At 42.3% G+C, this 13,011-nt stretch overlaps 1 protein-coding gene and 1 long non-coding RNA gene across 2 annotated transcripts in view; both read left to right on the top strand.

Moving 5' to 3' along the window:
* The window catches only part of PRXL2C (peroxiredoxin like 2C), a 71,046-nt gene that overhangs the window by 38,534 nt on the left and 19,501 nt on the right, over window positions 1–13,011 (top strand). The window contains exon 5 of the mRNA XM_085632851.1: window positions 6,533–6,664. Coding sequence (XP_085488977.1) covers window positions 6,533–6,664 — 132 coding nt within the window. The remainder of the gene's footprint in view (window positions 1–6,532; window positions 6,665–13,011) is intronic.
* On the top strand, window positions 10,916–12,925 carry LOC146865922 (uncharacterized). The gene is made up of 3 exons (XR_014970355.1): window positions 10,916–12,003; window positions 12,107–12,178; window positions 12,278–12,925. It is a non-coding gene; the product is annotated as an uncharacterized LOC146865922 (long non-coding RNA).

Raw genomic sequence — 13,011 nt, forward strand, 5'->3', positions numbered from 1 at the left:
GGGTGTACCAGAGGCCAACCAGATGATCAATGTATTTTCATGGCTAAAATGTCCTCGAGGGACGCCTAGATAAAACACATTAATTATCCTCTTGGGCAAATTTAGATTTTTTTTAATTGGCTAGGGCTAATAAGAGAGTAGTGCTTCTGAAGGAAAGCTGTGATCAAAGACCTTTCATTGTGAGGGTCAAACATGACCAGTCGTGTCCAGTGAGCTGTTATTAGTGTAACCTTACAGCACAGGTCTTCACATTTTTTTGTTCTGAGCCCCCAAAACAAAATTCGGGCCCTCCCTCCAAATGTTACAGCAAGGACTGGAAGAGAGGGTGGGGCAGGGCTGAGTGCGGCATGGAGTATATAAGATCAATTCATGGATATTTTTTCTTTAGCTGATAATTCACAATAAATGCGAGACTTATAATAGGACAAATTCAGCAAACAAAAACAGAAATTGACCTAAAACTGTGCTGTGCTCCTCATAATTTGGGTGTTGAGAGCCTCTTGTAGCTACTGCGCTAACGACAGCTGCGGACCTGAGTAGCCGTCTGTCTCCTCTGCCTCTCAGCCCTTCCCCACCATGCCTGGCCATCACTACAATCTTGAAACAGGCTCTCTGTCCCAGTTTTATGTAGCACAAACTCGGCATTGAAAACACTTTACATGAGCACCAGTTATATTACCCAATGTTGGATTTTTAGATCGAGCCTAGAGCAGCACATGCGCTGCTTGCTCGACTTTTAGTAAGGGGGTTTTCAAAGTGCAACCCACAAGCTTTTCCTGGCCTTAAGCTTGCGTGCACGCTCGCGTGCATGCACGCAGCCGCCATCTGCCTTTCTTATCTCTTCCTCCGCATCGCTCGCCATTACTTTCACTTTCGCTGCTGTGTCACTTTCACGGCCGCGCGGCCATTGCTTGTCCTAAAAGGAACGTGCGTATTGGTAAACGTGCTACAGGCTACAGTAGTGTGGTGTGTTATTTCTAGGCTTCCAATTTGCGTTAATTCGTAATTTCCAAGGGTGATATGTCATCCATGTATCATAGAAAGTAGTTCATGGATGCGATATCATGCTCGTAATATAATGGTTTTGGAATCATTGGTGTTTGTGAAGTAGCAGTCACCTATAAGTCACGTTGAATCTAATGGACTTTAATATTCGCACAAACGTGTGGGTGACACTATTAACTAAAATATTGCCACGAGATGTCGCTGCAGTACCACATTTCACATGAGCTGTTTCTTCCACCTATACTTTGTTAAAATTAAGTTGTTCATAATCGTAGCTGTGGTCGAACATTCTCCATGCATCTATTTGATTATTACTCGAAGAAAATGGGGAAACCTGTTACATCTTTTTATTGAGTTTTAGCAGTGGGATCATGTAGGATAGTCTGCCGGCAAGAGTGAAGCACTTGCCCAGCAGAACCTTCTCCTGAAACAGTGTTTAACTCTAAAATTGGTCAGTGTATACTGAATATTTGAGTTCAGTTTAATCGAAACCAGTTTACTAGACCTATCCATTTCAAGCTCTTTTTGCATATAACATTAACATATTGGACTCCATAAGGTGATTTATTTCCCAAATATTTTGAGGTCATTTAATTGTTAGCCTCTACGTTTATGTACTTAAGTTGCTTTATACCTTAACAAATAATATTATTAAGCCACAGTGAAACTTAAAGTGGTAGCCGAAATTATGCCTTCATAAACGTCTCTTCAAACCTTGTACTTTATTTGGATCTGAAGGCTTTTTTCCATATAAGGTAACATTATTTTTATTTTGTGGTTCCAATAGATAATATCTCCCACAGTTTCCATACTTGAACCCTTACATTGAACTGAATCCTGAAAATTTATCATTGGCTACCCCCACTCACTCTTGCCTGGGGTGCCAATCCAGAGTGGATAAACATGATGTTGCAGTAGCACTCTGGAACTGACCTGTTGACTGCATATTTCAAATTATTTTTCTTGTGCTTTCTCTTATGTGGGGTCCTGGGCAGTTGGGAATCCCCTCAATGATTTTAGTGATGTTTAGTCACCTTTTCACATGTTTTATGTCATTACCTAAATCATATGGCTTCAAACCATGAACAACTTGTTGCTGGCACAGGTTAGTTATTGGCCCTTTTCGTCTGGTGTTTGAGTAATGATCATGATGCTGCATCATGTGACCTTTGCCAGTGCATTCATTGAAAGTCCCTCAGGGAGAGGCTTAACTTTGTTTATGGCTTCTCTGAAGGAAAAGTCCAAGATTTTCTCAAAGCCCAGTACTAGGTCAAGAATGCGACCCTATCCCTCAGAAGACAGGCAGAAGAAGCATAAAAGATCATTGCTTCTCTAACTACAGAAAAAGGGAAATTATCACTAATCATCCTCTTGATCTGAGCCAGCGCATGATCTATACAACCAGCGTGAAAGCTTCACTAAAAAAAGTTGGGGTGGCTTGAGCCAAGCCACAACCTGCTCTACTCTTCCGGTGTCACAGTAAAGCTCATGAGAATATCGTCCAGCATCTTTGGAACTTCTAGCGGCTCATCTGTCTCTAGAGAGTCCGATAATTTGAGAATCTAAAAGTAAACTGAAGCACAGTACCATCCCTTCAAACCATATGGGTAAGGAATCAAAGAAGCTAGACACACTTAATAAAAAGGCGTGCAAGTTGGGTAGTTTAGACCTTCCATTTATTAGTACTACTTGCGAGATACACTTATGCCCTTTGAGAATTATAGCCTTCCAAGTTTCTTCTTTGACTGACTATCCTAAGTCAACGTTTAAATAACTTCTACAAGACTCCAGAACAGGCGATTCATACTGGTGTTGACTCTGTTCATGAAGTGGTTCACTTATTGGGGTTTGGAATTGTTCTCTAGGGAAGCAATGATAACTACCTCCTCAAATGACATGCAGTCTCTATGAATTGATATGCCTTTTTTGATAATTATAGGGCTAATATCTCATTTCTTGAAGGTCTCAGAACATTATTACGTTTTAGTGGGCCACAGCTGAAAACCAACATCAATTTTTTGTCATCGGCTAGAGGCCTGTCCTCCACAAAACCACTCTGATTCCTTTCACAAGTTGGAGCATCCTACACTTGTTAACGGTCTAGTGGCAGCATTTCTTCAGAAATGGCAGAAAATAACTATCATTCTTGAAGTGACTGCCACTTTTCCAACCCCCCGCCCCATCCCCCTACACCACGATAAAGGATACTGCAGCTATATTAGGATTCCAGCTGTTGACTTTGTGTTTGGTATTGATGGTTCCACAGCTGCTTTGTTGGATAGAGTCCTTGGACTGCCAGGGCACCTCTTTTCACATTTGTATTCCATCTCAGACAATTCCTCAGATTTATTGTGGGGGGTCAACATTTTCATTTTAGGTGATAACCTTTGGATTGTCCCCTGCTTTGAGAGTGTTCCCAAAAACCATGTTCTTAGCAGTAGCTCAGTTGTGAAGAGCTTCAATTGTGGAATATCCCTACCTCGATTATAGGTTGATTAGGGCATCCACACCAAATGTTATATTTTATCATGAACCTGAATGTTACAACCACACCTTTGCTTCACTTGGGCCAGCCTATGATTTGTGAAAGGTTTTGCTTCACCCTTGTTCCGTATCGTAAATGACAATGGTTCACTATGGACTCATTTATATTTACTCTGCATCTTAATGGTCACTAAATTACAGACAATACCACTTGTTTAAACAAACGGCAAAAAGGCTAGCAGGACTGAAATCAATTTAATATATAATTGGTTTGCTCAAAGTATACCACACTGCAAACATGAGTGCTCAGAGGGATCACACAGTCATGGAAAGACATAAAAAAAACAAGCATTGGCATAGCCAATAGGTCTCGCCTTTCGGACCTTATAAGTATTTAATTATGCAGCACAATATCCTTGGTGCAACATCAACTGTTGCATGGCTAAACACCAGCGACGGCCCGTATAGGGCGTGTTACCTCGGCGGTGACGTGGAGCAGAGGAGGGGCAGGGTGGGGGGTTGCAAAATGCGGCATAGGCCCGATTGCAGGTAAGTTACGAGAGAAAAAAAAGCGAATTTCGTTGCGCGCGCAGCATCGTCAAATGCGATGCAGCGCGCACAACAAAATTTGTTTTCTTTATTTTTTTGTAACTTACCTGCAATCGTCCGTATGCCGCATTTTGCAACCCCCACCCTGCCCCTCCTCTGCCCCACGTCACCGCCCCGGTAACACGCCCTATACGGGCCGTCCTTGCTAAACACTTATACTGTCCCAAAGGCGAGACCTATTGGCTATGTCAATGCTTGTTTTTTTAGTCACAGGCTGATTAAGTAATGTGCCCAGAATCACAGAATGTTGAGCTGTCACCAGGACTTGAACCTGGTTCAAAGGTTGGCAGATTTCACCCTTAAGCCACAACTTCTCCCTTTTAGAAAACAAATGAGCCCCAAGGTGTTTCCCCCATCTTTTTGCAGCAACGTTGCTCTCAGCTCTAATGCTACTAAGTAATATCAACCCTACCCTTTTTTGAAAGAAAGGCAGTCATAATTGTGATCTACTGAGTCCGTCAGATCCCTGGATCCCAGTGCTGCTACACGTGCTTCACTAATGATAGCTACTACATTGTAAAGTGGGCTGTTTCCTCTGTCTTTTTTAAAAACATGGGCCCTCATCTTGCTTCATGCATCCTCGCTGCTATCTCTCGGATGCCCAAACTAAGGTGTCAACTCTGCTACAATTTTCCCCTCCCGTGGTCCCAAGTTCCGAGGCACAGCAAGCGTGCAATGGCAGAACAAAATAGTTAGTGAATATTTTGGTATTTTTAGCCATATCTTTGACCCTGTCATCCTACTCACTGACTGTGCCCCAGGGCACTCAGGATTACAGTTGCACACTTTTTATGCATTTCATCCTGTATAAATGAAGTCTGCCTGGAAACGCGCCAAATAAACAAGACTGCACGTCCAGGCCATCTTCATTTACAAGTCCTTGCAGAGGCATTCCCCTGTGCCCCTACCCCCTCTGCCCCCTCCCCTCCTCCCAACCCGGGAATGCAGTCATGGACCTTCAAGGGTGTGTGCGCCTCACAGTTCAGTTTGAAGACCTCTGCTTTACAGCAAAATAGATATTGTAGATCCATGTAGAAATGTGGTCTTAGACAGCTAATTGTTCTTATTCAACCTAGCTGTTAAGTCTTTTTGATGCTGTCACACTTCCTAAATTATTCTCTTTCCACATACAGCTTAGAATATCCATCTCATATATTGAGGCATCACTGGCTATGCTCACTGATTTATTGGCATCATAATGCCATTGTTCACAGCAGTTTGGGAACATGGTTTGCTCTGTATGTTCAATTGTAGGAAAATGTCCATTGACAAGGTCAGTCATTTTCCAGTATGTGACTCAATGAATGTAACATTGTAGCAAAACTGAGGCATTGATAGTAAAACTTTACAATGCAAAATACGAACTCAGCTGAGTTGTATTTAAGGACATAGGGGTCAGAACAGTTACTTTATGTGCTTTCATGCTCCCGCCTGCTGGACTACACTACTGTAATCTTTGGAGCACCATTTTGCTTTTCTCGAGGAGTGCTTTTCAATCTATCCAGTGATGAGTTGGGTGAAGGCTAGTAGGAGTGATGAGATGTAGAGATCAAAGTGGCGAAATAGAGAGACATAGGTGAAGCAGATACAGAGGTATAGAGAGAGGGAGAGGTAGCATTGTGCAATGAGGAATGCACATGCTCTAGACGGTCAATGGGAAGTTCTGGTACCACTGTGTATTGAAACCTAATGGCATGCAGAAGTTAGATCTAACATAGAAAACCAACTAACTCTGTTTAGTCAAAGTAACATTTCTGTCAAAATGTTAATGTTCAGATCACAAAGCCTTACCTCCCCACTGGCTTGTCACACTACTATTGCGGGGGTCAGCCAATCTAATGATTCAATTCACAACTTCATCTTTTATGATGGTAGGTTTGTCTTTCATTTTGAGATCCCATAGACATTCATCGTCCTTCAATATTATGTTCAAATCCAGTAGGTTTTTCCAATGTTCCCACAAAGGTATTTCTCCCCATACCTGTGATTTCTCCAGTATCCACTACTGGAACCTGCTTGTCACTGTTAGGATCTAATACTATATGTAATTCAGCAGGTTTTTCCACACAAGTATCGAGAGTCCTTTCTTAATAACATACAGTTTACCCAGAGCCTCTCTGTTTTTTAATCTGAACACCAGCGTTCGGTGCCCTAATATATGTATAAACTCACCACTGTAACCTTCAGTCATGCCAGTATTTTGTTATTTGGGGACTCACTTTAGTCCACCCCCAAATAGTATTTGTGGTTCAAAACAGATATGAACCAAAAATCTGCATATGTGAGATTTATATGGTCTTGACCCATTATGCTGTATTTGCCCTAGTGTGTTTAAGATGCTGTGGTATTGTTTACTACTGGTATCTTGGTTTTGTGTTTCATAGCCTAGTGTCACTGTGCAGTAACTCACCAGTGTTCCCTTGTGTTGTTTCAGCACCAAGCCCTCATGTGAAGTCCAACTTGCTCTCAGGAAGCCTTAAGAGCCTATGGAGAGCTGTGAGTGGGCCTGCCTTTGACTTTCAGGGAGATCCAGCTCAGCAAGGAGGGGCTCTAATCGTAGGTCCTGGTAAGTTCGGTTATTTCATTTTCATGAGTTAAAAGTTGTACTTGTAACCATATGCTTTCTTCTTTTATTAGGCAGTGCATGTGCATTTAGCGAGTCACAAAGGTGTGGTACCATAATATTACAATATTGGCTGACATATTTGTGACATAAATATTGTCTACCAATCTATTGCCCCTTTGGAGTTAATTGTAGAAAATATAACCCAATGGGTTGATATTTTTGTGAATGATATTTAGGACACAGTATTTATGTTTGATATGTGAAAAATATTCTTAGATACAACCGTAGTTTTATATGTAGTATAATCGACTATCTGGATATATGCAAGTTTGAAATGTAGTTAATATTTAAACCATTTAATAATTTAATCATGTAAAAGTGCTTCTGTGTGATTTTTTTGCGTGTGTGTTTATGTGTACAAATATTTATATTTCTACTTTTAAGAATGTTAAAAGTAAATGAAATCTTGTCATATTAAAATGAATTGCAGTGTATATCATTAGAGGCAATCTCTTCTGTAGATGTGGAAGATGCAGAACTCCCCTTTAAAACTTTTGTTTACATTTTTTTACCTTTATATATGCTTAAATTTCCTCGGTGTCGTGCATACATATCAGTTCGTAATACAGTAATGGAAATATCAGTAGTTCTTAAAAGACACATCTCATAGCTTGCGTACGTCCGTCCTACCATATGTCCCAGTAAGTTCAAGTAAATCTGATGTGCAAAGTTCCATGGTATTCCGCAGCGCTAATGTGTCATCAAGTTGAATCTAAGTGACTTTCAGTGTACGCCCTCTATTTCCCATTGTTGGAAGCTTATCAAGGTACTCTAAGAAGTACCAATTGTATGGATTTTCTGTTTTTATCTTCACCGATCACTTGCTCTTTCCTTTTTGGTCTCATCACTTTATTAAGTGTTCTCCATTTTTGTTGATTTATGCTCAGATACCTATACATTTAGGTCTCCTTATCTTTTTGCTTGTCTACTTGTATCCTTTTTCCTTGACTCAATCCACCAAATTTGTGGAGATACATTGGTAAAAATGAGTTGCTCAAATGTTTGGCTGTGGGTTCTTGTTATCTGTTCCCAGAGGAGATTCCCTTTGAAGAGGTCCTTGCTCTTTCAGTTCTTTAGAGGCTTCCTGTCTGTATACCATTGTATGGTTACTGCTTGACCTCCCCATCACAGATGCCTCCACTGATCTTTAACTTGGATGTAAAACCAGCTGTCAGTGGCTCATTAGTACTGAGCCACTGAAAAAATGTGCTCATTAATGTCTGTTATCATTTATCTCTGTAGAAACAATGTTCTTCTGTAGCTGATCCTAACAAACACGTTTCTTTGTTATTTTAGTGGTAACTAATGGCTCATGTACTATATAATTCAGGTGCCACAGTACATTATCTTTTCTTTTATGTTTCAGTAATTCAGTATAAAACGAATTGTTGTTATGAGGATTTTTATAGTGCTTAATCACCCATGGGGGAATCCTGGTGCTCCACAGGTGTGTGGTGCTGAACCTTACTCGAAGAACTAGGTCTTCAGCTTCTTGCAGAATTCAAGAAGTGATGAGATGGTTCTGATGTGGTGTGGGAAGTCGTTCTTTGCTTTAGGAGTGATGCATGAGAAACCACGGCCTCCTGCCCTGCTTTTGTATATGCATGGTACTTGTGCGAGTAAAAGTTCACCTGAGCCCAGGTGTCCAGTGGGTTGATGGAACTCTACACATCTGGTCATGTAGGTGGTATGTATGTTGTGTGGTGCCTATGTTGTGTGGTGCTTTATATATGTGGGTAAGGAGCTTGTACTGTGTACGCCTATGAACAGGGAGCCATTGTAACTCCCTTAGGTGTAAGGTGACATGGGACCAACCTGGGAGGTTGGGGACCAGTCTGGCAGGCGAATTCTGGATTGTTTAATGCCTTTTTGTGAGTGGTTTGGTGATTCCTGCCAAGAGGGTGTTCCCATTGTCCAATATGCTGGTTATGAGGGCATGTGAGACTGTTTTCCTGGTGTTTTAAGCTAGCCATGGAAAAATCTATTTAATCAACCTTAGGGTGTGGAAGCAGGCAGCAGCGACATTGACCTGGGCGGACATGTCCAGCTTGCCACCAGTTGGAGTCCCATGGCAAGGAATCTTTTCTGAAGATCACTTTTTTGGCCACGTCTGTGTTGAGTTTGAGGCAGTTGGACTTATCCAGGTGGCCACTTCGATAATGCACAAGTTGAAGTTGTTTCTGGTGTTGGGTGTTCTGTCTGAGAGGAACAGTGTCAGTTGCATGCCATCTGCATAGGTAAGTATGTCGATGTTGTGTACGCAGATGACGTCTACTAGCGGTGTCATGTAGATGTTGAAGAGGGTCAGGCTGAGCGAGTAATCCTGCTGGACTCTGCAAATAAGTTTCCACGCTTATGGAAATTATGGTGTCATGTTGACTGTTTTCTTCGGGTAAGAAAGGTGCACATCTTTGAGGGAATGTTTTCAGATGCCAGCCTCATGAAATAGTCTGATCAGGGTGGAATGGGAGACTGCATTGAAGGCTTCAGAGAGGTAAAGAAGGATTAGAATGGTGTTTCTCTTCCATTGTGGATCATCCAGATGTCATCTGTTGCTACAATGAGGGCTGTCTATGTACTGTGGTGTGACCTAAAACCTGATTGCTTGTCGTTGAGGAGCTGATAGTTGGTGAGTGGGTCGGCGAGGCATTTATTGATGGCCTTTTTCTAGGATCTTGGCAGTGTATGGTATTAGGGAGATTGGTCGGTAGTTTGCGAGTATGGTTGGGTCTACAGAGAGCTTCTTTAGGAGGGTGTTGATGGCTGCAAGTTTCCAGGCTGCCTGGAAAGTGGATGTGTTGATGAAAGTGTAGAGGATGGGGGAAAAGGCTTTGCAGATTGGGGTTGAACCTTTGTCAAAGGTGTGGTGGTGGCAAGGGCCAGACGGGGTTCTGGAGTGGATTGTCTGTGTAGTAGGGCCCAGATTGTCAGGGTGATGCCTTTGTTCGATACTGGCAGACTTATTGCAAAGTTGATGGGGTCAGGGTGAGGGTTGAAATTGATGTAGGTGGCTGTGATTTTGTTGCAGAAGATGTCTGATAGGTTGTTACACAGTTCTTGGGTAGGGGTGGTTACTGATGGTTACTGCTGGTGTGGTGATGTCCTTGATGATAGCAGAATCTCATTGCTGCTGTTGGAGCTGTTGTCAAAACGTTCAGCTAGATCCTTCCTTTTGGTTTCTTAGATTCGCTGATGATTGCATCTCTAGATGGATTCGAATGCTTTCTTGCCCAGTTCTCTTTGGCTCGCTCTCCACCTCCATTGCAGTTGTTTGAAGTGCAGTTTGGTCATTCTGATTCAGGCACTCTATAAACCAGAATCCTTTTAGAAATGTCAGGCTGTTTGTCTTGAACACAATGGCTTGGGTAAAGGGGTACCAATGTCATGCAGGAGAATAGTACTACTCTTGTAAATCCAGAGTAGGACGTAGCACTGTTTAATGAAGACTTCAGTGCTTGGGACTAAGAGAAGAAAGGGAAATGGTGAAAGGGTGCCTAGTCTTGGGATGCAAGCCATTAGATCCTTCCTACCAGGTAGTTAACATTCAAGAACCGCGAATTGGTGAGCCAATCCCAATGACTTGTGGAGAGTTAAACATACGAAACCTCAGATCATGACCCAAGCATCACAGATGGTGAAACTTAGGTGTAAGCAGGACGGAATTCTAAGCAGCTCCCAAGGTTGGAAAACAGGAAGAAAAGAGATGTTCATTATATACAAAGTTCCTAATTCTTTGGAAGAGCAAATGAAATACAATGAAGAAAGATTAGGGAGTTAGCCTTGACCACACGACAGAAAGTGTAAAATAAATGTAAGCATTGCAAGATCTGTAGGTACAGTAGGAGTAATGCAATGTAATGAAATCTTAAAAAGTGCACTGTTACCCAAAAGGTGTCCTAGTGCTAAGATAAACGCTAACCACAGATATATAAAGTGTAGAACCAGGTCTCCAAGGCTTTCCTGAAGGAAAGTAAGGATGATGAGGCCCTGATGGACAAGGACAAGTAGTTCCACAACTTAGCAGTCAGGCAGAGAAAGCCCAGCCATCCATGCATATTGTATGAAATCTGGGCACTTGCAGAAGAAGAGAATGAGCTGATCTTAAAGTCTTTGTCAGAGTGTAGCTTCTAAATAACATGGATTGAGTGAATGAAAACCTATACGCGTCAAATAAAGAGATTCAAACATAGTTCTTTTCTGAATTGATAGCCAATGGAGAGAATCCAGTGTAGCAGATTAAAAGGAATCACATGGTCTCTAAAAGGCCAAATCTGCTGCTGTATTTTGAATGCTCTGGAGCCGAGCTATTATAATAATCCAGGAGGCTCAAAATAGTTGCCTGTTAAAGTTCATGTGTGGGATAGAAGAGAAGACAAGATTTTCTGCAGCAGTCTTGTGAGGGTGCAACACGATGCCGAAAGCTGATAAGCCTAAGCATGAGTGAGAGGTTAGATTGGAAAAAGCCCCTAAGTACAGGTTATACTGCAACTGTGTCAGGGGACACGGGAACCCTGCACTTCCAGGCAGCTGAGGAATCGGCTTGCGGGAGAACTACAACTCCCACGTCTGGACTCGACGTCTGGAACAGGGGATAATGCGAGGAATCGTCAGGAGACACTGCCGATTATTCCTTGATGTCCGGTTCGAAACACTGGCATTTCGCAGCGTGCTGAAGAGTTCCATGGTCAGGTAAGGGTGCCGTTGGGCACCGCTTATTTCTATTATCCTATTTGGAGTCAAAGGAGGGCTTATCTTGTTCTTGCTGGGAGTACTACTCCTGTCAGTGCTCATTACCATAATTTCCAACGTGGACGAGTCCTTGCTACTGTTTCATATGGATGACGTGACTCATGCGAGGGAATTGGTATTCTTTTTGTTTGTCTTAACATTTGCGCAGTACTTCACATTTGCATTTACCCGGATGTGGAGGCTCTCATTATTTCTTCCCTGTTGGTGAGTCCAGGACAGTGGCTCATGCAGGGAAGAATCTTGTAGCCTATATTAAGGATTGAGCTAGAGATACAAAGAGAGTGATCTCGAACTCTCAAAGATGTTCTTTTGCTTATGCATTTATGTTTACTGGATACCCTTATTTGGATTGTGTGACATTACCGGTCAAAGTCTTCTGGTTGAGCTTATGAGTTTATATTGTCCCTCATATTCATGACGATTGTTATTCAAAGTATTTTGCACCTTCTGCTTTCACCTCCACAGGGGTGGTCCGAGGCAGGTGATCCTTATGTGCTTGAGCTTCCAGCCTCCCTACACTTATATCAAGGGTAGGTGTTGAGATACAGAAAGTGGGTTCCACATACTCTAGAGTTTTGGAGGGTAAACCGGTGTGCTAGAGTGGTAGCATCAAATGTTTTTTGTTTCTTGCAGTATATGGTGTAAGGAATTGTGATTACCTGCTCCTCACCCCGGTCAGCACATCAGAATTTTCTTTCTTTACAGGTCAGTGGAAGTTTGGGTCCATCTAGGTATAGTGGGAGTAGTGATAGCCCTTTCTATATGAAGGGTCCAGGCTGATGATCTTTTCTCTTGTATTCACAGGTCTCTCTCCCCGCTGTCCCATCCTTCCCTTACCCCGCTTGACCATCCTAAAGTCTGCGTGTATATATATATATATATATCCAGACTTGGGGCTGACTCCTGCCGGCTGCCGCGATTGATTCCTGCTAAGCGTACAGATATTCAGTATCCATACATTGCAGCTCTTCAGTAGCATTCTCAACATCCCACCTCTGGGATTACAAAGTCCAGTGACGACTAACCACTTCTTGGATTAATCCCTATTGGTTTTTCTCAACACTGCAATTTAATAAATGCAACCTGGTCCTGAAGATGGCCTAAGACTTCTGCAGGCCGAAATGCCGTCAACTCCCACAGTGGAACTCTTGGCGCCCCTACCCACGGATATCCTGCTCATTTAAAATTTAATTCTCATATCATTAATTGGCGTGCTATCCCGAACATGTAAATCGTGGTTTTATCTCACTTGCTGCGCCCACCATTCTTGCTGTCTATACCACGTCATGTGTCACTTGCGCCAACACTACACTTCACGAGCACTTGTGCACAGTATTTTGTTGGTTACATGTCATTTAATGTAACGCAGTGCTACTCACCCATGTGCTTGAACATATGAAGTTTAATATGTCCAACATGTCCACTATATGAAATATATTCTACATGTACATGAAATGTTTCCTGGGTTTTTTTCCCCTATGGATTCAATCCTGCACAATTAACTGTGTCACCACACATATATGTATATTTGTCCTTTG

This window comes from Triturus cristatus, chromosome 2_1, assembly GCF_964204655.1.
Source record: "Triturus cristatus chromosome 2_1, aTriCri1.1, whole genome shotgun sequence".
Lineage (NCBI taxonomy): Eukaryota > Metazoa > Chordata > Amphibia > Caudata > Salamandridae > Triturus > Triturus cristatus.